The sequence below is a fragment of the Botryllus schlosseri genome, chromosome 10 (genome assembly GCF_051294905.1).
Source record: "Botryllus schlosseri isolate E-star chromosome 10, Bs_hap1, whole genome shotgun sequence".
Classification (NCBI taxonomy): domain Eukaryota; kingdom Metazoa; phylum Chordata; class Ascidiacea; order Stolidobranchia; family Styelidae; genus Botryllus; species Botryllus schlosseri.
Window position 1 is genome coordinate 8,312,449 of NC_137245.1, and position 23,759 is coordinate 8,336,207.

The 23,759-nt window shown below is 40.4% G+C and overlaps 3 protein-coding genes across 3 annotated transcripts in view; 2 read left to right on the plus strand and 1 right to left on the minus strand.

The window, feature by feature from the left end:
• The first annotated feature begins 2,570 nt into the window (after window positions 1-2,570).
• Window positions 2,571-4,492, plus strand: LOC145449012 (hydroxyacylglutathione hydrolase, mitochondrial-like). The gene is made up of 2 exons (XM_080327474.1): window positions 2,571-2,739; window positions 2,800-4,492. The coding sequence occupies exon 2, from the start codon at window positions 2,911-2,913 to the stop codon at window positions 3,802-3,804; it is 894 nt and encodes a 297-aa protein (XP_080183600.1). The 5' UTR covers window positions 2,571-2,739; window positions 2,800-2,910; the 3' UTR covers window positions 3,805-4,492.
• Window positions 4,493-5,375: 883 nt separating this feature from the next.
• LOC145449018 (ubiquitin-conjugating enzyme E2 N-like) lies at window positions 5,376-7,965 on the minus strand. The gene has a single exon (XM_080327481.1). The coding sequence runs from the start codon at window positions 7,856-7,858 to the stop codon at window positions 7,403-7,405; it is 456 nt and encodes a 151-aa protein (XP_080183607.1). The 5' UTR covers window positions 7,859-7,965; the 3' UTR covers window positions 5,376-7,402.
• Window positions 7,966-14,040: 6,075 nt separating this feature from the next.
• The window catches only part of LOC145448996 (DNA-directed RNA polymerase I subunit RPA1-like), a 43,933-nt gene continuing 34,214 nt past the window's right edge, over window positions 14,041-23,759 (plus strand). The window contains exons 1-3 of the mRNA XM_080327453.1: window positions 14,041-14,090; window positions 19,040-19,224; window positions 22,307-22,511. Coding sequence (XP_080183579.1) covers window positions 19,148-19,224; window positions 22,307-22,511 — 282 coding nt within the window. The 5' untranslated portion in view covers window positions 14,041-14,090; window positions 19,040-19,147. The remainder of the gene's footprint in view (window positions 14,091-19,039; window positions 19,225-22,306; window positions 22,512-23,759) is intronic.

Sequence of the window (23,759 nt, forward strand, 5' to 3'; positions counted from 1 at the left end):
AGGGCTTCTTTTGCATTGTCTATCATAGACAATCAGATGAATGGAGACTGCTTACTAACAGCTCAACATGAAACCCCCTGAAGAGCGCGTCACTTCATAATAGAAACAAATATGCATCGGTTCTAGGACAGTCGATCTCTCTAGACATCGGTCATTCTGTGGCCTACACGAAATACCACGCGTTCTGTGCTGGAACAGAACCAGAGATTAGCATCGGTTAATTTCGAGACTTTTTGTTAGTGTTGTTCATGATTAAACGCCAGTTCTAAACGCAAAAGGCTTCACATCTTTGGTGGATTCTGATTTGCCGTAGTATTTTTCTATGAACTAGAGTCTGTGGAAGTGATCAGCATTGCTCCTTGAGTAGAACAAATACCGACTTACATTTCTACTCAATTACAAGTAGAAGTAGCCTACTCATTTCTAAGACATGTCAAAACGACTTCAAGGGGAAGACGAAATGAAAGGTCTGAGAATACTAAAAGTCAGTAAATATATAAGTATATTTCGTCGGGGGAGGGTGGTCGCATACTTTGAACAGTTAGTCGGAGGTGTCTATACATACAAAATCGCAAAGATGTATCGCTGCATATAACGCAAAATGACTATAATGACACCACCCATGGGTAGAATCTTCGAAAAAATGTACTCAGTTACCCTGATTCAGAGGCTATTTTACGCATTCCTTATGACAATTTAACCCATGGTAGTGATGCAATATTATCCCTGAACTACTTTCTACTTTACGAAAACCAAATTGCAAAAGTAACTAGTTCATCCAGAATACTGTTCAGGTAGATATTGAAGTAGTTGTAAAACATTACCACTTCAGTAAGTACTGCAAGTAGCCAAAATCTACTTGAGTACCTCGAAAAAGTAAAAATATTCAATATATATAATATCTCAAAAACGTGACGTGATGGAGCAAAAATAACGTCAGATTCGCATTCAGTGCCCCCAAATTAGGTATAGTTGACTCAAAGAAGTCCTGGCGCAAAAAATCGTGTAGACCAGTGTAATTTAATCTGTTGCATGTTGTTATTTCGTGACCTCACGGCTGCTATATGGTTAAAATATATTGGAATCGCACAAATGCACCAGACTATAGACAGAAAGAAGAACCTCTTTCGTGACTCGTGAGGCACACGCGATTCCAAGTTGACATTTCATCACCGCGTGCGGCATTTTCTCAGATTGCCAAGACAGGCCTATTCGATGCCGACGATTTAGGCACGTATACGAACAACTGATAATTGGACACATATTAGGGTTACCATATTTTGAGATCTGACAAAGAGGACACTTTGTTAAAATTTTGAAATATTAGTAAGCTACCGGCTGGAAAACTGATAAATTTGAAAATTGTTCAACCAAAACTATGTGTTGACTAAAAAAAGGGCATCACCAGAGGTGGTAGAAGTAGTCAAGAAGGCTACTCAAGTAGAAGTAGAAGTAGTGACGTAAAAATCTACTCAAGTAAGAGTAGAAGTAATTTAGTTTTACTAGTTTCAAACGTTATGATGGGCCTTATTTACTGCGATGAACTATTTCATATGGGAGAAAGCAATGCGGTGTGAGAAGAGGAAGCATCGCTACCTAAATTGTAGATTATTCACCAACACTTTCGTGAAAGCATTGTCACTCCATATAGGCTATCTACTTCACGAGAAGCGCGATGAAAATTCTGGGCTTTACTTAACTTTTATGAAAATTACATGTTACTTAGGGTTACCATACGTCCTCTTTTAAGAGGATTTATTGTCCTCTTTTTTGACTTTTTTGAAAGTGTCCTCGGAGGACGCCCTTTTGTCCTCTTTTTTGAGATTTTGTCCTCTTTTTTGAAAATTTAGGTCATATTTAGAGCAAAATGCGAGTGATATGCCGTAAATTAGCACAGAAGTGACACTCCGACTGGGCGAAAAGTTGACCTTTTTTTTAGTCAACCACCCGGCAATGTGGAGGAAGAAACGGTATTTTGGGCTCTGAGCGTAAAAGTTGACCTTTTTTTTTTAGTCAACCGATCACAAAGTGGGAAAAATTCACCGATTTCTGAGAATTCTTCTCCGGTTTTGCAAGTCTCAAATTTCTGAAAAAGTGTCCTCTTTTTAGATTTCCAAAATATGGTAAGCCTAATGTTACCACTCCCTGAAAACAGCCTCGAAATTCCTCAGTCTCTCTTTCGAATTGAACGATTATACTACTTTCTACTTGACAAACTGAAAATAGCGAAAAGTAAGTAAGTAGATCACAAAATATTACGAAGTAGAAGTAGTGAAATTGAGATTTACTTGAGTAAGTACCACAAGTAGTGAAAAAATACTTGAGTACTTCGAAAAAGTAGAAGTACTTCGTTACTGACCAGTGACCACCTCTGGTCATCACTTATTTGTCTCGACTCCGGAAAATTCCGCTTTTTACGATACGTTTGCGGTGCTGAAGGTCGTCATTTCAATCGACTACCGCATTACCCATTTTTTTTTTATAATTCTGATTCTCTATTCTGCTTTTCTTTCATATTGTCGGGTCTTTTTCCGTTGTTTCTTGACACGAGGGGCGAGGGAGCCCAGAATAACCTCCGAATGCGGGAATCAAACCCGGGCAGCCTGCATGGGCGGCGCCGACGTTCACTACTACGCTATGTCCATGCTGTGCGTCTATAAATGGCAACATAATTTTAGGTTACCCTAGGACGAGCGAGGACGAGCCGCCACTGCGGAGAAAGTGAACATGATATTACCAGTGAGCATATTATCACTGCTATTATTATTAGAAATATCACTATTGTGTTGTTCTTCTAAGTCACGACGGCGCAGGCCGTAATCAATCTGAATCGCTGCGTAATCGGTCGTCTCAACTTGCCCGTCGGAGAGTTGAATGGATTTCCATTAGTCATTCTGACTCCGCGTTGAAATGTTGCGAGCTTTACTACGCCGGAAAAAAGTCTGCCAATCATTCGCTGCAACATCGGCGGCGACCAAAGTTCTCGCCGCGTTTCACTCCACAACGCTTACGATCGATCTGCAAACAATGAAAATCAAAATACTATCTGCGTTGGAAGACAACTACATGTACTTGATCATTGACGAGAAAACAAAAGCAGCCGCAATCGTTGATCCAGTCAACCCGGATAAAGTATTGTCAGCTGTAAAAGACGAAGGAGTTAATCTGTCAAAAATCCTGACTACTCACCATCACTATGATCACGCGGGAGGTAACAAAGATCTAGCGCAAAAGTGTAAAGGGTTAGCAGTATACGGCGGAGATGATAGGATCGATGCATTAACGGATAAAGTGACCGAAGGTAGCCAATTCAAGATAGGCTCTTTGTCGGTTAAATGTCTGTTCACACCATGTCACACAAGAGGACACATATGCTACTTCGTGCAGCCTGAAGACACTAATAAAGATCCAGTGGTTTTCACAGGGGACACGCTTTTCATAGGTGGATGCGGAAGGTTTTTCGAAGGTACCCCTGTGCAAATGTACAATGCACTTGTAAAATCGCTTGGCAGCCTTCCGCACAACACCAAAGTATATTGCGGTCACGAATACACCGTTAACAACCTAAAGTATGCAAGACACGCTGAACCAGACAATGTTGATGTTGTGGAGAAACTGAAATGGGCACAGGAGCAAAGGTCGAAAGGTTTGCCCACAGTAGGGCTGTCAACGATTGGAGATGAATTCAAGTTTAATCCTTTCATGCGGGTGGAGGAAAAGACTTTACAGCTAAAAGCCAAGACCCAATCCCCAGTCGAAACGATGGGTCATCTACGCGCGGAGAAAGATGTGTTTCGCTCTTGAACCTTTATGCACAGAAGAGTTACATTGATCGATCTTGGTTAATTTGCAATTATCTTCTGCCAACAGCCTCAATTTGCTAAAAGAAGTGGTACAGTAGCAACTGGGCTAATCATCATTGTGATTGTTGTTTCTATTAGACTTATAAAGACTATATAGTGCTTTTCCCAAGATTTGCAGAACAGCATCCTATTTATTGATTGCTATTGCACTAATTACTTCACTTGGTGGAATATGCTACAGCCCAACTCAATCTGTGACAGATATATCGTGACGTCACCTAAGTAGGCCTATGGACATCGCTATGTTCCCTGTTGTGTGTCAAACTTCAATACAAGTTCTTAAATCAATATTATGAATTTTGAGTCTACAACAAATCGAATTTAAGTAGGCAGGTCCAGATTTAGCAAGAAGAACATCGACAAGTGATTCAGGTGTCCGAAGTCTATGCAATTCATATTGATAATTCTGTGTAGTAATAACCTTCTAATTTTAGTCAGGTAGTGGTGAAGAATTTGATGCGAATTCTTTGACCTTGTCAAGTGCGGAAGTGCCAAAATAGTACCGTAAAATAAATTTATTAGCTAGTCACTGGTCGCTCGTGTTGAACTGCATTGTTATCAAAAACTGACTTTTCCTGTGTTGGTTTTCACAAGAACTATATTGATGCCATTAAATATTGTAGCAAGCACGCTCTTGAGTAGGTTTTTTTCAGACATCAATGGAGAGAAGTAGTTGAGTTATCGACTCTGTGAAGAATGTTATTGGGCTTCTCTAGCGCAGCGCCTACTAGATTCTTGTCAACACATGCTCGAAGTGAACAGTACTGCGAGCTTTGGCTATGTGCTACAGTCGTCCAGAAATACAAATTCCCCAGAAAATGTAGCAAAATAGTTTTCAACAGCATCTAGTGATGCAAAGCAATCGATACTAGTGTCAAATCTAGGTATCGATATGCAACAGATGCCTTAAAACATTGACTATTTCAAGATTATCATATATTTGAAACGATGATAGTTACCATGTTGCTAGTGTGTCACATTTGACCCTGTCAGGGTTGTAACCAAGTCCATCTCACTTTATAGTTTCGACTCGAGAGTCAGTTTCGATTCACTACCTAGTTCAAGTCGGCTAGTAGAGGATCAGTTTAAGTCATCAATGTTCAGTCCACAGTTCGATCCAGTTCAACCCATTCTTTTCAACTCTGCTCAAGTGATGTAGAATGGCTCAAGTCATAACAGTTTCTTGCCCTATCTTCCTAGCATCAGAACTGATAGATTATTGGTACTTCATCTGTCCTGGTATCGGGTCAATACGAAAATCGCGACTGGAGTCATTACAACCCTGGATCAGACTGAATAACTATCGGCCTATTCTTGATATAAACTTCGAAAGTAAATAGTCATGAAACAATTACTGCTACAGATTAGCAAGCAGCAATGCAAACATCAATTATTAGGCTGAATCTCATCTCTACAATACTGCTTCACATTTTGGAACCTAGAGCGATAGGCTATTGCACAGCACAACTATTCCGGTCTCCCGATCAATGTAACGGAAATAAAGCAAAACTGTTTTCGTTCCGTCAAGCGCCTTTATCTCAAAATCAAAAAGTGTGACAAAGTGTTGAGTGTTGATGCATAGCGCCAATACGTCAAATGAAAACATTTTGAAATATTTGTCGACATGGCAACACAGATAAGATATAATCGCTGAGAATTTGCTGTAGCTTCTACTGATGTTAACATCAAAACTAGTGCTTTCATTTCCGTGCGTGAATTAGACTAAATGTAAAACAGTACCATTTTCAACCATGTCTATCACAAACGGACATCAAAGCACCAATGTGTCAACATTCACAGAGCCCATACGGCTGTCAGTGCCCTGGCGGGTTGCAAACGACATCAACTATCCCATCGAGGCCATATCATCAGTGTCAATCTGTTCTGGTTGAAACAGAGCAGCAGAAGAGTAAACAGGTTCAGTGTCGTTGAAGCGTGGCCTCTCCAAAAACTCGTGCTCGTCTCTCCTCTTTTCTTTGATCTATTTCTTCCGGAGGTATTATTTCAATGGCTTTTGCATCTATAAAGTTATTAAAACTAGGCTTGAAATTGCCTTTTACTTGTCGGACAACTCTTTCCTGGTCAAGTGAGCCTTTCACCAATACGTTCATACCCAGTTCTATATCCTTCATAGCTTCTTTTACTGTCTGATGAGTTGATTTGATCGGAATTCTTTGTCCAGTGTAGTGTTGTATCCACGTTGTGACATTTCCTTGCTTTTTGACTACAATGCCAGCGTATATCACATCATTTATATCCTCGGCTTCTGCAGAGCAGTACGTTCGTTTGCATGTAGCCGCAGTTTGAGTCAGCAGTCTTTGAAGTACCGTGGAGGTTCTACAAAGCCTATGTGCTAGATTCATGATCGCTTCTGAAGAAAAATATAACATGCCAGCCCAACAGATAGAATTAGTAACCGAAAGGCGCAACATCACAAATGAAGACAAGTTTAACCGAAAAGATAGCGGGAATAGAAGCATGTGACTAGAGCAGGGTGCAGTAATGCGAAGTAAATTCATGTTTGTATCGATATTCAGACAGATACAAGCAGGATATGTCGAAACAAATAGTTACTCCTAAATCTCATACTACTGGCTATGTATCAAAAACACACTATCCATCATGGTTGAATGATACCACGTTATCGGGTCACAAACCATTCCGTAATCAACTATCTAAACTACATGCGGTATTCAAGATTATATCGGATGGAATCCTATGGCAGCAAAGATGTGGTTGGTGACTCGTATAACGCTAGTTGGTTAATGCTGCAAGGGATTTTTTGCACAGTAGAACGTCAATGTTACAGTTCAGAAAAGCAGAACATTTAGGTCATTTTAAGCAAAACTATCGCATGAAACTGTTGGTGGCGTACTTCCTTCCACTGGTCTATCAAGGTAAAAATTGAATTCGGTAACTGCTGGCGATTGGATTGATGTTCAACGGCCAGATATACAGTTTCATATTCCTGTAAGTACCACGGATTTTCTAATCATTCTACGTTAGCTATTGTTTTGAACAAAAAGTTTATGCTCATCATATGTCTATAGCCTATATCAGGGAGACTTGAATGTGTCATACCCTGTCAACAATTATTGGTCAGACAAACCGATCGAAGACAACTCGTAGGGCGAAACGCTTGTGCATCATAACAAAATATATCTCGAAAAGCACAAAAAATGGTCTCGAAAATAAATTTCAGAGAAAACCACATCGCCACCTAATCGAATCGTAAAAACTTGATCAAGAAATCACGCAGGAAATATGTGCTGCTGGAAGTCGCACTAACTTTGCCAATTCAGAGATACAATAGATCACCTAATATCTCCACGATTGATGTACATTTATCCCATATCAGGTAACGCATCAGGATTTAACCTGGTCGAAGGTTTGGATAAAAATAGGCTACTTGTATATGATGCTTTCATACCGCACTATAGTATCGCGTGCATCACAGACATGATATACAATTCAACGCCTAATGCCGATTACCAAAGTAGACAGTGCGTAAATAACAGTTTATTCATCTAATAAAGTCTTCAAGAGGAAACGGCGTACTTTCTGGTCCATTCCTTGGCTTTCCTGATTGCAGAATTTTCATCTTTTTTCCACTCTTCGGCAACGTCATTCGCCAACGGATCGTCCGGATTCGGAGCACTTAACAAAGCTTGAATTGATAGTAAAACTGTTCTGATTTGCAGCGCCGGACTCCACTTGTCTTTGAGAATATCAAGGCATATTCTTCCGACTTTGTCGATATTAGGATGATAGATCTTAGTAACAAATCGTACCTTTGGCGGAGCCATCGGGTATTCTTCCGGCAAAAACAACTCCAATTTGAAGTCTCCATTTTCGTAAGGCGAGTCCTTCGGGCCGATTACATGGACATGAAAATACCGCGCGTTGCTCTCGTCGGGACAGGCGGTGATTCCTGGTACCGGGTCCGACACTAGCCGTTGGGTTTCTTTAATGATTCTTCGAGGCAAACCAGCCATTGTGGGTATAACGGGCAATGCTCGCCAAACGAAGATAAGAAAGATATACAAGAAACCACACTGTTCCACACGCCCAATCAATAACCTCTGACAATTGCCGTGTCATTGGGAGCATTTTTGAGAAACGGGAACATGGTTCGTACCATGGACGGTAAGATGGAAAATGATGGAAGAAGTATGATTAAAAAAAACTTGGTATCAGTATCAACTTATTAATAATCTTTATCAGTTCAAAACACCACAAAAACTGCGATACAATGAAAATATAGGAAGGTGCCTAAACGACTTGGAGTAATCTTTGAGATCAGACACCCACCTTGGCCTTATGCCAAGTAGAGAAGAGGCATGCACATTGCACACTGCACAGAGCACACTGAGTGCAAAGTGAAGCAGAGAATATAAAAGCAAGCGAAAAAACGAGCTGGCATGTGGCGGAAGGCGAGATCGACATGTTAGGTCGTCGTCCGGTGATTCTGAGGATTGACTGTGACTAGTACTGATGTTGTCGACAATGTATTATGGATCCACATCTTCGGTTAATCGCGATTCAATGATATATCTAGTATCTACCGAACCAGATAGTGTAATGATGATGCGTCCGGCTTCGTGATCCGTAGGTCGTGCGTTCGACCCCCGCGCGGGTCAGATCAGAGACTGCGGATTAAGACCAATTTCAGTAGATTGATGCCTGGGTATTCAAGCGTAACGACTGAGTTACGCATCTATCCGAAGGTTATCCATGAAAATAGCCCCTAAATTCCTCCGTCTCTCTCTCTCTTCCTCTCTCAAAGGAACAATAAAATACTTCTATTTGACAAACTGAAAATAGCCAAAAGTAAGTAGCCTATGTAGATGTACGTGGAAGTTTGTCACGTGTTTGTGATAGCCGTGAACATGATTGTTTTCTATGTGGTATTCGCGCTGGGGGTATAGTATCTTTGACGGCTGGTCAAAATAACCAGCAAGGTGCGGGACAGGTAGAGCCTACAAATATAGTACCATTGAGGCTAAATGACGAGGGAGCGCGCCAAGATATATAGGTAGGCCCAAGTCCGAATTATTTGGTTAAAGTCGACCCGAATGACTTGAAAGTTGCTGTTTAACCATAGAGATTTCATTCGCCATTCGCTGTAAAAGCTGTAAAGGAGGACGAATTGCGAAAAAGGAGGACATTTAGGTGTCCTCGGAGTACATTTTCAATTTCCTGAAAAAGGAGGACAAACTATCGTAAAAAAGGACGGTTGGTAACCAATGTTCCCTCTAATTTTTCAAGAGTCTGCGCAAACACGCCAACTCACTGCGCAGGCCCTCGGACAACAGTGCGCAATCACCCTCCAATAGGGTGATAAAACAAACTGCTGGGGGGCTTCGCCCCCCAGACCCCCCTACGGCTATAGGCTTCTTCCGGTACTTATCATGTACATTGGGTGCCCATTTAGTAGTAGGGTCCCTAAACGCGCGAAGCGCGAAAAAATTTCTATAATTCATGATTGCATCGGCCAATATGATCGGGAATTGCATATATATTGCTGTCAATTTTTATCCTCTCTCTGCTCACATAATCAGATTTACCGGCAGAGCTGATCCAGTGAGGTGTGTTGGAATAGATAGGCCCTCTAAATAATAATAAAACATCTTCGGGCGTACCCGTTGATATAATGACTTCGTTACATGATGCTATTTCGTGACCCCCTATCTCCTATGTCAAAAGATATTGAAATCGCCAAAACGTACTTAAGTAAAAGACGCACACGATTTCAAATTGGTATTTCTTAACTGGAAAATAATGTTCCCTCGATATGGCATTTGTCTTGTTGTGGGACTCAAATCGCCAGGACAGGAACATTCGGCGCCAGCCATTTAGGCGCCCATGGACACGGACACATATATCTGTATATATCTGTATATATCGAAGTTTTCGGTCAGCACCGGGGCAGTCTTTTTCGCCCAAGGTTTTCTCGCTGCTGATCGTTCTGGCGCACTTCTTGGATTCGCATGTTACATAGCCTTCAAGTTTATATGTCATGGTGCGGTAATGGCCGACGCCCAACTGCCCATTTCTATAAATCACGCCTAATTTTTGTTGGGAAAGGGTACCCAGTAATCAGACATCTTACACTAATAAAACACGCGTAGCGCGAAAAAAAATTCCTGAAAACTTCAAAAAATACATCATGATTTGTGTTAATTCTCGAAATAATGTTGGACCCCCTTCGAGCTCGGCCCCTCCAATTGGGGGGTTTGGGTGTGAAAGTTACGGTCCTGAGTAAATTTTACGCAATGTTTATGCCACGCGGAGAAGACTATCAATCGTTAGTTTCTCGCAGATTAACTTCGAGCTAGCCCATTGTAGTTTATAACTTTGTTAAACCATGTTATTTCGCCATTCCCAGAAAATAATGCGCTATTAAAATGATATCAGTATCGCTCACGTGTACGAGGCCATACTAAAAAATATCTTCCTTGAGGCGCAGGTTGTTGTTGTTTTTATTAACTCATATAATTGGCGCTTGCAACTCGTGGTTATTTGCGCCCACACAGTAAATTTCATAATCGCATAATGGCATGTCTTCATGAACTTCCGTGTTTTTTCGGCTCATTTGCTGCCTTCTTTCACGAGTTCGGCTCTCTCTTCGTCTGGGCTTTTCAATGCGCTGTACTACAGCGGGATCGGCGATGAGGAGCCCAGATAAACCTCCGACACATAGAAACATGGCAGAGCCGAGACTCAGGCGCAGGTGATTGTGAACTCTTATTTCTTCACGGAGCGCACTTGTACCTCGGTTTCAGACTTCTCTGATAACACTATTTGGCCCTGGCAATGTTCCATCTCAATTTTCACGAATCTGCGTGCCTGCGTGGTCCATTGGACAACAGTGCGCAACAACTATAAAAAAAATCATCATTTCTGATTTTTTGTGCGCAGTGTAGATTTTCTGTGCGCAGAGACCGTTTCAGCACTGCGCATTTGCGCACGTGCGCAGCTTAGAGGGAACACTGTTGGTAACCAGACACACGTACAGACGTACACACGTAACCAGACACACGGGTTGTATTTAAAACAAACGGTGTTTTAAAACACTTATCAAAAACATTTTTTAAACAGTGTTTTAAACAAAAGCCTATTTAGAAACAACTTGTGTTTTTTTTAAGTTATAAAATTATGCCATAATTGTGTAAATACTTTCCGAAAAACATGTTGAATGAGCCTACGGACGATTATCACCCGATATAGCCGACATATATCGATATAGGATGGTTGGAACCCTCAAAATAATCGGTTCAACATTAATAGTACAGATATTTCATCTGTAAGGAGCTATAATCACCCTATATTTACAATTGTCAATGTCAATCGACTATGGCGTCACAATTGAATACTCATGACGTCATGGCTTAAAAACAAAAAATCAAAACAATAAAAAACATGTTTTCAATTAGGGCCTTGTTTTGATCATGTTTGTTTTTAATTGATTTTTGTTTTAAATGCAACCCTAGACACGCGTATATGTACGCTGCGCAGCAACAGAGAATATCAACTTTCGAGCTAAAAAGAATTAAAAGGCAAATTTGGCACGACATAGCCCATCGATGACACGGCGAACTTTGATAAGGTTATAACAAGCAGGAAGCGGAAAACAGGGTGTAGCTGAAGATATTTCGAAACAGCGGATAATAGTGAAAAACTCAACAATGCTAGTTCCAGGCCAATTTGCCGGAAAATTGCCCATTGATGAACTTTATATGGTTGAGAGCGGATAGCGGGGCGTAGCTCGGGTTGCATTCAGAACAAACATGTTTGAAACAAAGCCCTTGTCTAAAACATGTCTTTCATTTTTTTAGCTATGAAGTCACGAATATTTAATTGTGACGTCACAGCGGATTGTGATGAACAATTGAAAATGTAGAGTCGGCGGTCATCATCATCAGAACACCCAGTCCATGCCAATGATCTATAACTATATGGGGAGGCGAGAGTCGCAGTGTGTAAAACGACTGCGCTACGACACCAGTGGTGGCTGGTTCGAACCCCGGTTCGGGTTAGTTTCTATGTGTCGGAGGTTATCTGGGCTCCTCGTCGCTGATCCCGCTGTACTAACAGCGTCTTCAAAAAGCCCAGACGCACAGTATGCCACGCTGTACGAAGTTACGATACAAAGATACGAAGTTATTGAAACCGAACTGTTGCAATATCAATTTGTAAAAGCCCACAAATGGCGATAAGCGTCACTGAAATGTTGTGCATTTATAATAATCTATAACTATATCTACGCGCAAAAACTGTTGGACCGAGGACGATTTCGAGGGTTCCAGGCACTATTTTGGGTATAAATCGTCCGAAGGTTTATATTGCTTGATATTTTGGACGTATATTTACACACTTATGGCTTAATTACAGACAAACGTTAAAAAACGATTTTTTTTCAAAAAGGCATCAGTTTAAAACAGTGGTTCTTAACCTTTTTTCCACCAGCGCCCCCTTTCAAAAATTATCGTGCTCTAGCGCCCCCACCCCAATATTGTCCTCCTTTTTGAGATTTTTGAAATTGTTCTCTGAGGACGCTTAAATGTCCTCATTTTTGGCAATTCGTCCGTTTTTACAGCTTTTAGAGCTAAGATGGGGGATAGTTTCGAGTAAAAATGGGCGTAAATGATGCTAAACAGGAAGTCGTGGATCGAACGTAAGCGACGACCTTTTTTGAGTCAACCAACGGAAAATCTAAAAGAAACATGTAGTTCGGGGGTTGAGACTGAAAGTGGACCCTATTTTAGTCAACTAACCACGATTTCGTGGTAAATTTACCCATTTTTTCGGATTTTACTCTAGTATTTCAAGTATGCAAATTTTGAAAAAGTGTCCTCCTTTTCCGATTCCCAAATATGGTAACCCTACGTAACAGCACGTCGTCAGTCCCCCTAAAAACGATATCCCCGTCGCGTGATTTCGATGGTCACCAAAGTTTGTGTCGTTTGAATTTTTTTTATATGTAAAATATCGGCCGCGATAATCGGTCAACCTCTATTCTAAACACAGAAGACTAGCTAGAAATTGCCAAGTTCATGTATCAGTGGTTTGTCACAGTTTGTTGTCACAGTCCCACAAATTTTTACGACTACTTCACCTCGAAAAATACGCACTAATTAGGCCTAACACACGCGCGTCGTCGAAGATCAACAACCAAAAGATCAGGGCGTAATACGAGAATCCAACTGACACTGAATACGACGACCACCGTCAAATTTTCACTCACCTCCCGAAATACCCGCTGGAGCGTTTATTCGGTGCTGATTTACGGGATCTCAGTCGGATTTTGCTATAGATAGCTAGTCTAGCCAGTCTATCCAGTCTTCAGGATTACCGGACCACGACGTAACATAGACCTCGCCCTCCGCCACATGCCACCTCATTTTGTCGCTTGCGTCTTATATTCTCTGCATTACTTTTCATTGAGTGTGCAACTGTGCATGCTTTTCTTTAATTCGCCTAGGCTAAGGTGGGTGTCTGATATTAAAGGCTACAATACTCCAAGTTGTTTCGACACCTTCCTATCTTTTCATTGTATCGCAGTCTTGTGATGTTTTGAAACGATGAAAATATTATTAAAGTTGATTGATTTATTGAAATAGGCCTATGACCAAAATTCGCAAAATAAGAGGACAAAATCTCAATAAAGTGGACAAAGAGCGTCCTCCGAGGACACTTTGAAAAAATTCAAAAAAGAGGACAAATACCCATAAAAGATGACGTATGGTAACCCTAATTAGTAATAAGACCTAATTAATAACTAATTAATAAATAACTAATTCCGGAAATTACCGCGTGCCCACTTCAGGAACCACTGATCTTGGCCATGTTTATTTTTGTTACATTGTTTCAAAGTTACCATGGTCAAGATATGGCCATGAAAATGAAAACCATACATCAAGTAAATTGTTGCAAAATATGTAAAATATACAAAAAACTACTTTGAGTTCGCAGCGGCGACCTGTAGATTCGCTGGTCAGACTAGATGACCTTCACGGTCTTATCGATCATTCCTATCTAATACCGAATACTGTGCATGCATATTTTCTGTACCACCAACACTGGCGTTTGTTACTTATTTTGGTTGGATGAAAATAAAGACTCTCTCTCTCTCTCTCTTAAAGCGCCAAGGTTGAAGTGCGTGGCATCGTTATTTAGAAGCACCACAACATGAAAACAATCTTCAGGCTAAGTCAACGTGCACATGTGATATATACTGAAGTGGTCCTGGCGGAATTTCGGCGGAATATTTGTGATCACGTGAAACATGGCGCATGATCACGTGAAACATTATGGTGAACGAATAGTCAATATTAACCCCTTGCGTATCAAGTGGTCGGAAATGTCGACTTCTCGGGCGGAATTTTTGACTAATCACGACTAATTTATTGGAAAAACTGAATTTGAAGACAGATTTGATGCAGCGTTATTTCCTCGTTATTCGCTATTTTAATAAATCATAAAATTATCACACAAACGGTATTGGATTATTCTTCATTACAAAATGATTTTCAGAGTCTACATAGTCCTGGCTTATTCAAAATATGAGACCGATATTTGTGTACAATTGAAGAGCATATTTATATTGAAATATACTCTAATGGTAATCGTTAACAACTGGCAGAGGATTGGAAAGGACATTGTATACCAACACACGCATCACCAAATATGACGTCACCGGCCTGCAATTCCGAATGACCGGGGCTCAATGTAGTCTACTTGGACAACTAGATAATTATAGTTGTCTAATTTCATTAAATTAGAGCGAAATGCCAGTAATCTAATTCTAATCTAATCTGGAAAAGTTGTTGACGATTACCCCCGACCAGTGTCAGCTGAAATATTCGGGTATATTTCAATATGAATATATTATTCGATTGTACAGCTCCTTGGAGGTAGTCAATGTACATTTGATTAGCATAGTTATATTGAAATGTACCCGAAACTCGTCAGGGGTAATCGTCATCAACTAGTAGAGAATTCACAAGAGCATCGTATATCAACAATCGTATCACAAAATATGACGTCAACAGCATGGAATGTCGAATACGAGAGCGTTCAATGTACTATTTTTAGATGATACGCGAACTCGTTTTGTTGACACAGCGTTGGCTGGTGCATTTTGATAAAAGTCGACTCATCGACTCATTTTGATAAATGAAAGAGTAAACGACCCTTTCCGAGTATGCGAAATCTGTCGTCTCGTCTCTGCCTACAAAAAGCTCGTCAATATTTTTTGTCTAAATACTTATTATTTTAGGCTTACGCGTCCATAGGAATAGTAGCTTACTTTCAATATTTTACTTAGAAGTCTGACACGTCTTCAAATATCACAATGAAACCACCCAGGAATCGGTATTGGATAGTTCTTTAGCACAAAATTACTTCCAGTCAGAGCTGGGGTGTGAAATTATTTCTCACGAGGGGTCAAATGTGATGCAGAAAATACTTTGTTGAATCAAACGTTGAATATTAGGTAATAAAGTGAGGTTATTTTAGCAAAAAATACTATATATTCAGTGTCATTATTCTTGGTCGTGGTCGCTGCATTCCGAGGTGTGTGCAGTTTGGTAAAATAAGCCTAGTGAGGTTATTTTAGCAAAAAATACTATATATTCAGTGTCATTATTCTTGGTCGTGGTCGCTGCATTCCGAGGTGTGTGCAGTTTGGTAAAATAAGCCTGGTTTGCTAAGTCATCCGAAATTCGCGCTCTCTCTCACCCGAGTGTCTGTATTTCACTAGCAGTTTTTCTCATAATGCCGACTCAACTTATATGCCTTAACCACGGCAACTTGCTCCCACAAACTAAAAGAATGCGTTTATACTTGAGTAGGCTACAATATTTATCATCATTGGTTTATTAGCAATTTTATCAATTCAATACACCACAAAAAATGCGATACAATGAATAGACAGGAAGATGTCGAGGCACAAATCTCTGCAAAATGTCGGTCTTCAGCCTCCACTTCTGTTTTCATGAAATTCTCGCACGACGCGAAATATAAAGCACGCGGCGTATAATTCTGAATGTAACAATGGAAATTTAAAAAAAAAACATGGTTTGAACTATAGAAAGAGTGAGTTGCGACTTTATTTGTTACGGCATACCTTTTTATATTGACTTTAGTTTGAATCTGGAGTATATGCATGCGATGTACGTAGGCTACGTAATGTAATGTAGACTATATAGTGTTAGTCCACGCATTCACATTTTCCAATCAACTTTTCGCGGACCTTAAAATGTCCAGGTATGGTCTAATGAGTCATTGTGTATTTAAAGTATACGAAACTAAAATTTGAGGGTAAATAGCCTACTTATTTCTGGCCTACGCGTTCATGCGATTATATCTTACATTCAACATGCTATTTGAAAGTCTTGCGCGATTTCAGAACAAAAGTAAACTAACAAAACTACCAATGAAATGGAATTGGATAGTTATTCAACAAAAAAAGTATACTCAAAATACGAGACGAAAGCTGCAGAAACGTACCTTATAATTCATTATTTTCGCCATTCATATGGCACCTTCAGATTCTCCAAAACTTCTTCGTATGTCCTCTTCTGAGTAATGAACAGAAACATCAAAGTAACTTCTTGCAACACAACCAACTTGAAATACTTGTCGCTGCTGTGTGTTGGTTCTAATTTCTTCATGAGCTCACTGTCCTCACGCACCACAGCCTTGTTGAAAATTATTCGCGAAAATGTGTTGTATGCGACGTATTCTGTTCCTGTGTCCAAATACCTGATCCGTTTCGCATGTAAGATGCAGGTCTTGTTTTTGATATATTGGAATATGGGGTGTGGCAGTTACGGACCTGGTAAGAATGCAAATCGTTGGTTGCGACGAATAGTCCTGCATAGAGTTGGGCAATGGGTGCATTACGAAGTAACAAGCAAATGACGTATGATTAATAAAGAAAGTTGTTATCTCATTAGAACTTTTCATCGCAAGCCTTACATTGTCTTCCAATCTCTTCTGAAATTAGTTCTAAGAAGTAAAACAAATGTAATCGTGAGTAATCGTGATTACTTTTGAAATGTAATCGTAATCGTAGTCGACTACTTCCTGATTTTGCTGTAATCGTAATCGTAATCGCGGAATTCAAAAGTAATCGTAATCGCAATCGATTACATTCGTGAAGTAATCACCCCATGTCTGGAGTCCATTCAGACGTGGTGTTCATTGTCCGAAATGCAGGCGCGGAACGCTCTTGAATTCAGCGTTAAACTTGACCAACATTGGAATTGAGGCATATGGACTTTGAAGGCCTTTTCCGATAATGTGTTCGTTGTCTGAAAAACATTTGCAGAACGCTCTTGAATTCAGCGTGAAATGTTTGGCAAACATTGGGATTTTTCGTACATTTGGAATTGAGTCATAGCCTATGCCTGGCCGGGAATTTGTCATACATTTTGAGTTATAGCCGTGGTTCTCAACCGCCGGTCCGCGGACCGGTGCCAGTCCGCGATGACGTATCTGCCGGTCCGCGAGGTATTTTTAAAAAATTTGGCTAATTGCAAATTACTTTTATATTGTAGAACTATTCAATCACTTTGCCGTGGTATATGAGTTGTAATATTAGCAAGTACGCTCGACTCCCAAATATAACACTGAAAGTATCGTATTTTCGTGTCAATTGGTATATTCGTATGCCTGAAATGCGACGTTACGGACTTACTTTGCCCTCTTATTTTGAATAAACTAAGACCCGCTATTCTCTGAAATTACTTTTATATTGTAGAACTAATTAAGCACTTTTCCGTGATATATTAGTTGTAACATTAACAAGTCCGCTCGACTCCCAAATATAACACTGAAAGTATCGTATTTTCGTGTTAATTGGTATATTCGTATGCCTGAAATGCGACGTTACGGACCTACTTTGCCCTCTTATTTTGAATAAACTAAGACCCGCTATACTTTGAAATTACTTTTATATTGTAGAACTAATTAAGCACTTTGCCGTGATATATTAGTTGTAACATTAACAAGTCCGCTCGACTCTTAAATATAACGCTGGATATATGGTATTTTCGTATCAATTGGTATATTCGTATGCCTGAAATGCGACGTTACGGACCTACTTTGCCCTCTTATTTTGAAAAAACTAAGACCCGCTATACTCTGAAATTACTTTTATATTGTAGAACTAATTAAGCACTTTGCCGTGGTATATTAGTTGTAACATTAACAAGTCCGCTCGACTCCCAAATATAACACTGAAAGTATCGTATTTTCGTGTCAATTGGTATATTCGTATGCCTGAAATGCGACGCTACGGACCTACTTTGCGCTCTTATTTTGAATAAACTAAGACCCGCTATACTCTGAAATTACTTTTATATTGTAGAACTAATTAGGCACTTTGCCGTGATATATTAGTTGTAACATTAACAAGTCCGCTCGACTCTTAAATATAACGCTGAAAGTATCGTATTTTCGTGTCAATTGGTATATTCGTATGCCTGAAATGCGACGCTACGGACCTACTTTGCGCTCTTATTTTGAATAAACTAAGACCCGCTATACTCTGAAATTACTTTTATATTGTAGAAATAATTAAGCACTTTGCCGTGATATATTAGTTGTAACATTAACAAGTCCGCTCGACTCCCAAATATAACACTGAAAGTATCGTATTTTCGTGTCAATTGGTATATTCGTATGCCTCAAATGCGACCAACTTTGCGCTCTTATTTTGAATAAACTAAGACCCCCTATACTCTGAAATTGTTTTTATATTGTAGAACTATTTAATCACTTTGCCGTGGTATATTGGTTGTAATATTAGCAAGTCCGCTCGACTCTCAAATACAACGTTGAAAGTATGATATATTATAGTCGACGCTTCTGGTTGCATTCGATAATTTCGCTATAGCGAAGAATATGTTACGAATCATGTCGACTATTATTCCTCGATTTATTTCAGATAGCAATGAGCTAATGACGATGTTGCATTAAATTAAGTCTCGAAATCCTGATTTTTTTCCAAATTAGACCCGAATAAAGAAAAAATTCAACCGTGGTCGATATTTCCTGATTGCACGATACGCTCGGGGTTAATCCCAGAAATAGTGATTTACATGATCATTCGTGGTGTTTCACGTTAGAGCGAAGATTCCACTAGAATTCCGCCAGGACCACTTCAGTTGATATATGTGTGCTGAGACTTGCGACCGTATTTTGAAGACTGGGACATTGTACGGTGCAGTTGCTTATATTCTTGGTCAGGCTTATTATACTCCGAGTCCGAGGACATGAGCTATCGCATGGGAGTACCGTCAAAGAGTTTTGACGCGTTAAAGTTCACCTGCTACAATGCAGAGGAGATTAGGTAAGTTTAACATAACATAACATAACATGGTTGGGTTATATTTTTATCTGAACAAGTCACACACAATGTACAATGCGATAAGACACAATGCGATGTCATGAACAGATAGGAGGATGTAGAACGACACGCATCAGTAGCGATCCTTTACTCTAACATCCACCTCTGCCTAGAGTGCCCGATGTCACAGTTCTTTTTCGATGTTGATCTCTTTGAAGCCGCGGCCCTTTCTACTAGTTCTTTTCCATTCATTGTGAGTGCTTTCTTTCGTCGGGTCTTTTACTGGGCTTTTTTGTCGCCGTAAGAACGGCAACGGCAGGGGAAGAGGAGCCCAGATAAACCTCCGGCGGGAATCGAACGCGGGTCGCCTGCGTGCTGGGCGCTTATCGTAACCACTACACTATCTCCCCTGCACTATCTCCCCTGCAGTTTCTCACCCAAACATAAACATAACCGTCACCCGCGTCACGTCACGGCGTAACCATGCAAATATAAGAATTATTGCAATTTGTACCAACACTGACAATAAATCAGTCTCCTGTAAGCATTAAAAAGCAACACCAATTCTGGTCGCAATTAACAGCTTTACCTTAATATCGAGATGATGTAATGTTGTGTATTAAATATTAATGTGTTGTTGATGCATCCGACTTCTCGATCGCTGTTCTCAATCATTGTTGGAAAATTTATAATTTGAAAAGTAACCAATTTATCTTTGAAAACTGTTTCGATCTTTGATGTATATATTATAGCATATGCAGGTATTTATATTTCATTCTCTGTAAAAAATGGGGAGTATTGACCTAGACCAGTGGGCACTTCTTCGATGGCAGTCAGAGATCGAAAAGTATTCACCATGATCACCAATGAATATTCTCCATGAACACAAACAAAAATTTATATACGTCAAAATAATTTTTTTTTTGTGCCTCTGGGTTGCGGGAGGGGGATATTAGGGTTGTGGGAGCGGGGCATTAGGGCTGGGGTTGAAGATATTAGGGTTGCAGTTAGGGGGAAATTAGGGCTGTGGGAGAGGGGATAATAGGGTTGGGGGAAAGGGAGATTGGAGGTGGGTTAAACCCCGGTTAGGGGTAATCTAACCCCAACTTTGAACCTAAGTCTCCTCCAACCCCCCAACCCTAATATCCCCCCTTCCCAAACCCTAATCTTGGGATACCCTACCCACCTCCAATCTCCCTCTTCCCTAATCCTAATATACCCTACCCTAACCCTAATATCCTCCCTCCTGCAACCCTAAAATCCCTCCTCCCTCAACCCTAATATCCCCCTCCCGCAACCCTAATATCCCCCTAACCCCAACCCTAATATCCCCCCTCCCGCAACCCTAATATCTCCCTAACCCCAGTCCTAATACCCCCCTCCCGCAACACTAATATCCCCCCTCCCACAACCCTAATATCCCCCCTCCCACCCTAATACTCCAACCCTAATCTTGTGATGCCCTAAACCCAACTTTGACCCTAACCCTCTCCAAACGCAAAAACAATATATTTTGACGTTTATAAATTTTTGTTCGTGTTCATAGGAAACATTCATTGGTGATCATGGTGAACACTTTTCGATCTCTGACTGCCATCGAAGAAGTGCCGACCAGGTGGTTCCCAACCTTTTTTGACTCGTAGCCCGCTTTTGCAGCTCCACACCGATCATCGCCCCCCAAATATTGTGATCCGAAAAATGGGTATAAAAACTGGGATCACTGGCAAGTTGACTAATTTAAAAAAGGTCAACTTTTCAGCTTGAACTTGAAATTACAGTTGCAGCTAAATTTTCCTGAGATCACTAAAAAAAGTCATTTCTCCAACTTGACTCCAATCAGGACCGTAACAGCATTTTGTCAGGCCTCCCCAAACATTGGTCTTGGGCCCCCATAGGGTGATAAAACTAACCCTAGACCTTCTCCGCCAGTGGGCTTTTTGTCGCTACATATCAGCTATACCCAATTTAATGTACTGTTTGTTGAGTCACAAATTTATATGATTCATGTTTGAATTGGTCAATATGGTCGGGAATTGCATATATATTGCTATTGTATATATATTGCTGTCAATTTTTTATCCTCTCTCTGCTCCCGTAATCAGATTTACCGGTAGAGCTGAGTGTGGTATGTTGGAAAAGGTAGGACCTCTAAATGAAAATTAAACCTCTTCGGGCGGACCCGCTGTTATATTGACTTCGTTGCATGATGCTTTTTTGTGACCTCCTATAGGCTATTTGCTATATATGCATATATGATTTCAAATTGGTATTTCTTAACTGGCAAATAATTTTTCTCCGTGGGATGGCATTTGTCCTGTAAGGTTCAGATCGCCAGGACAGGAACATTCAACGCCTGCCATTGAGGCGCCTATGGACAATTAAACATATGTATATATATTGAAGTTTTGGGTCAGCAAAAGGGCATTACTTTTCGGCCAAGGTCTTCTCGCTGCTGATCGTTCTGGCACACTTCTCAGAATCGTATGTTACATGGACTATAACTTCATGTCTTGGTGCGTTGTCACGTAGTAATGGCTGACGCCGAAGTCACCATTTCCATAAATAATGCGTATTTTTGTTAGGGGAAAGGTACCCTAAAATCAAGATACAATGACAACATTGAATCGCGCTGCATGAATTTTTTACAAATTCCTCTATAATTGATGTTAATTCACGAAATAATTTTTGGTCCCCTTCGAGTTCGCCGCTCCCCAATTGGGGGGTTTGCGGTGCTGCAGTTGTGGTCCTGATTCCGTGTAGCCGTTTTAACGTTCCATCGTCCCCTATCGCCCCATTCGTTGATTTCGCCCCCTATCGCTCCCTTCTTCCGTTTTCGCCCCCCTATCACCCCCTTCGTTATTTTCGTCCCCGAGACCGCCAAATCGGGGGGCGATATCGCCCACGTTGGGAACCACTGACCTCTACCGAAAACAGTGGTTGTTTTCGTCAAGTTGCACTTGTCAGAAGGGTTATTTCATAGTATGATTACATAATTTAACTGGAAGTTTCGCGTGACGTTACCACCAATTCCACTCCCTATACTGACCGGTTGTCCACTATAACATTCCTACTCATTATGCGACAGAAACATCTCGGTTATGGAGGTCACAAATCCGCGGAGCCTTGATTTCTTATTGAATCCGACTGAGAAAGGGCTTTATGACCCTGTTCTTGGTCCTCCGACCCGCCTGGACAGCTGCAAGACGTGCGGACAAGGATCGATACAATGCCCGGGTCATCTAAGCCATATTGAACTTCCTCTGCCAGTGTACCATCCGGTGTTTTTCAATGTGAGTATGACTAGAGCCCAACCGATATCGGATTTTTAAGCAGGTACTGAAAAAATTATTACTAAGCGATTTTTTTTGACATGTCAAAAAAAGTCAAAATTAGGTCAAAATTGTAGCGTTAGGTCAATAAATGTCAAAATTGTTTACAAAGTTCAAACTTTTTTGTAACCTGCATTTCGTTTGTGTCGAAGATTTTGCACTGTCGGTGAACTTATCATTTGACATTTTGCACCTACCTTAAAGGCCTATACCGTTGTAGACGGCCCATTGTCTGATCATTGTGAATCGTAAACAGTCAAATGAAACAAATAAGTTGACATGGTGTTATGCTCAACATACCGCAATATCCCAACTGAAACAAGACTGCGTAGGCATTGCGTGGTTCTTATATGAAGAAGCGCATGATGAAAAATGTCAGAATGAAGCAACATGGTGCGTCACCAGCGTTCAGTGTTGTCAGCCAACAAGTGCTACTGTTGAGCGTTCTTTCTCTATTCTTGGTAAGCTACTTAGTCATGACAGACACTTTTTACCCGAAAATATAGGAAAGTATTTTTTGTTGTGGGCTAGTACAAAAAATTTCAATTATTTCTACTATAATGCGTAATGTAACTGCTAGAGTTCTTCATAGGGCCAGATTACCTTAAAATGAAGTTTTTTCTTGTAAAAATTTGCCAGTTTTTGAGGCAAAAAAGTTTTTTTCAGGCCAAACTACTTCGTAAGAACAGACAGTTCCAAGAAAGAAGTAAAGTAGTACAATGCTAACTAGGAAAACACCTAGTTTGCATACGTTTGGTCAAATTTGGTCAGAATTAAGATTTTTAAGGTAAAAAAATGTCAAAATTTAGTTTTTTAGGTCAAAATCTTTCGTTTTTCAAGTAGAAAAAATTGCCTCAATCATCACCTTTGCCGATAACTCCGAAATATTTATTCAGCCCATATTCAAATGTTACATCTTGCTTAAGGTGCATTTCCAAAACTACAGATATTTTACTTAGACAGCTTTTCAGCCATCTGTGTGCTGTGGTTGGACATCAAATAAACTAGAAAGTCTGGACAGTCAAGTCGAGTCATTTTCAACTCGCCAGCCGAGTCCAGTCAGAGTCGCAAGTAGAGTCTAGTCCGAGTCATAGTGTTTTGACTCGAGTCCCGGAAGGCATTATGTTCACTGTTCAGTTCAATCTGGTTCAACCCACTTTTTCAACTCCGCCGGAATGATGTAAAGAGGCTCGCATTCATAATATATTA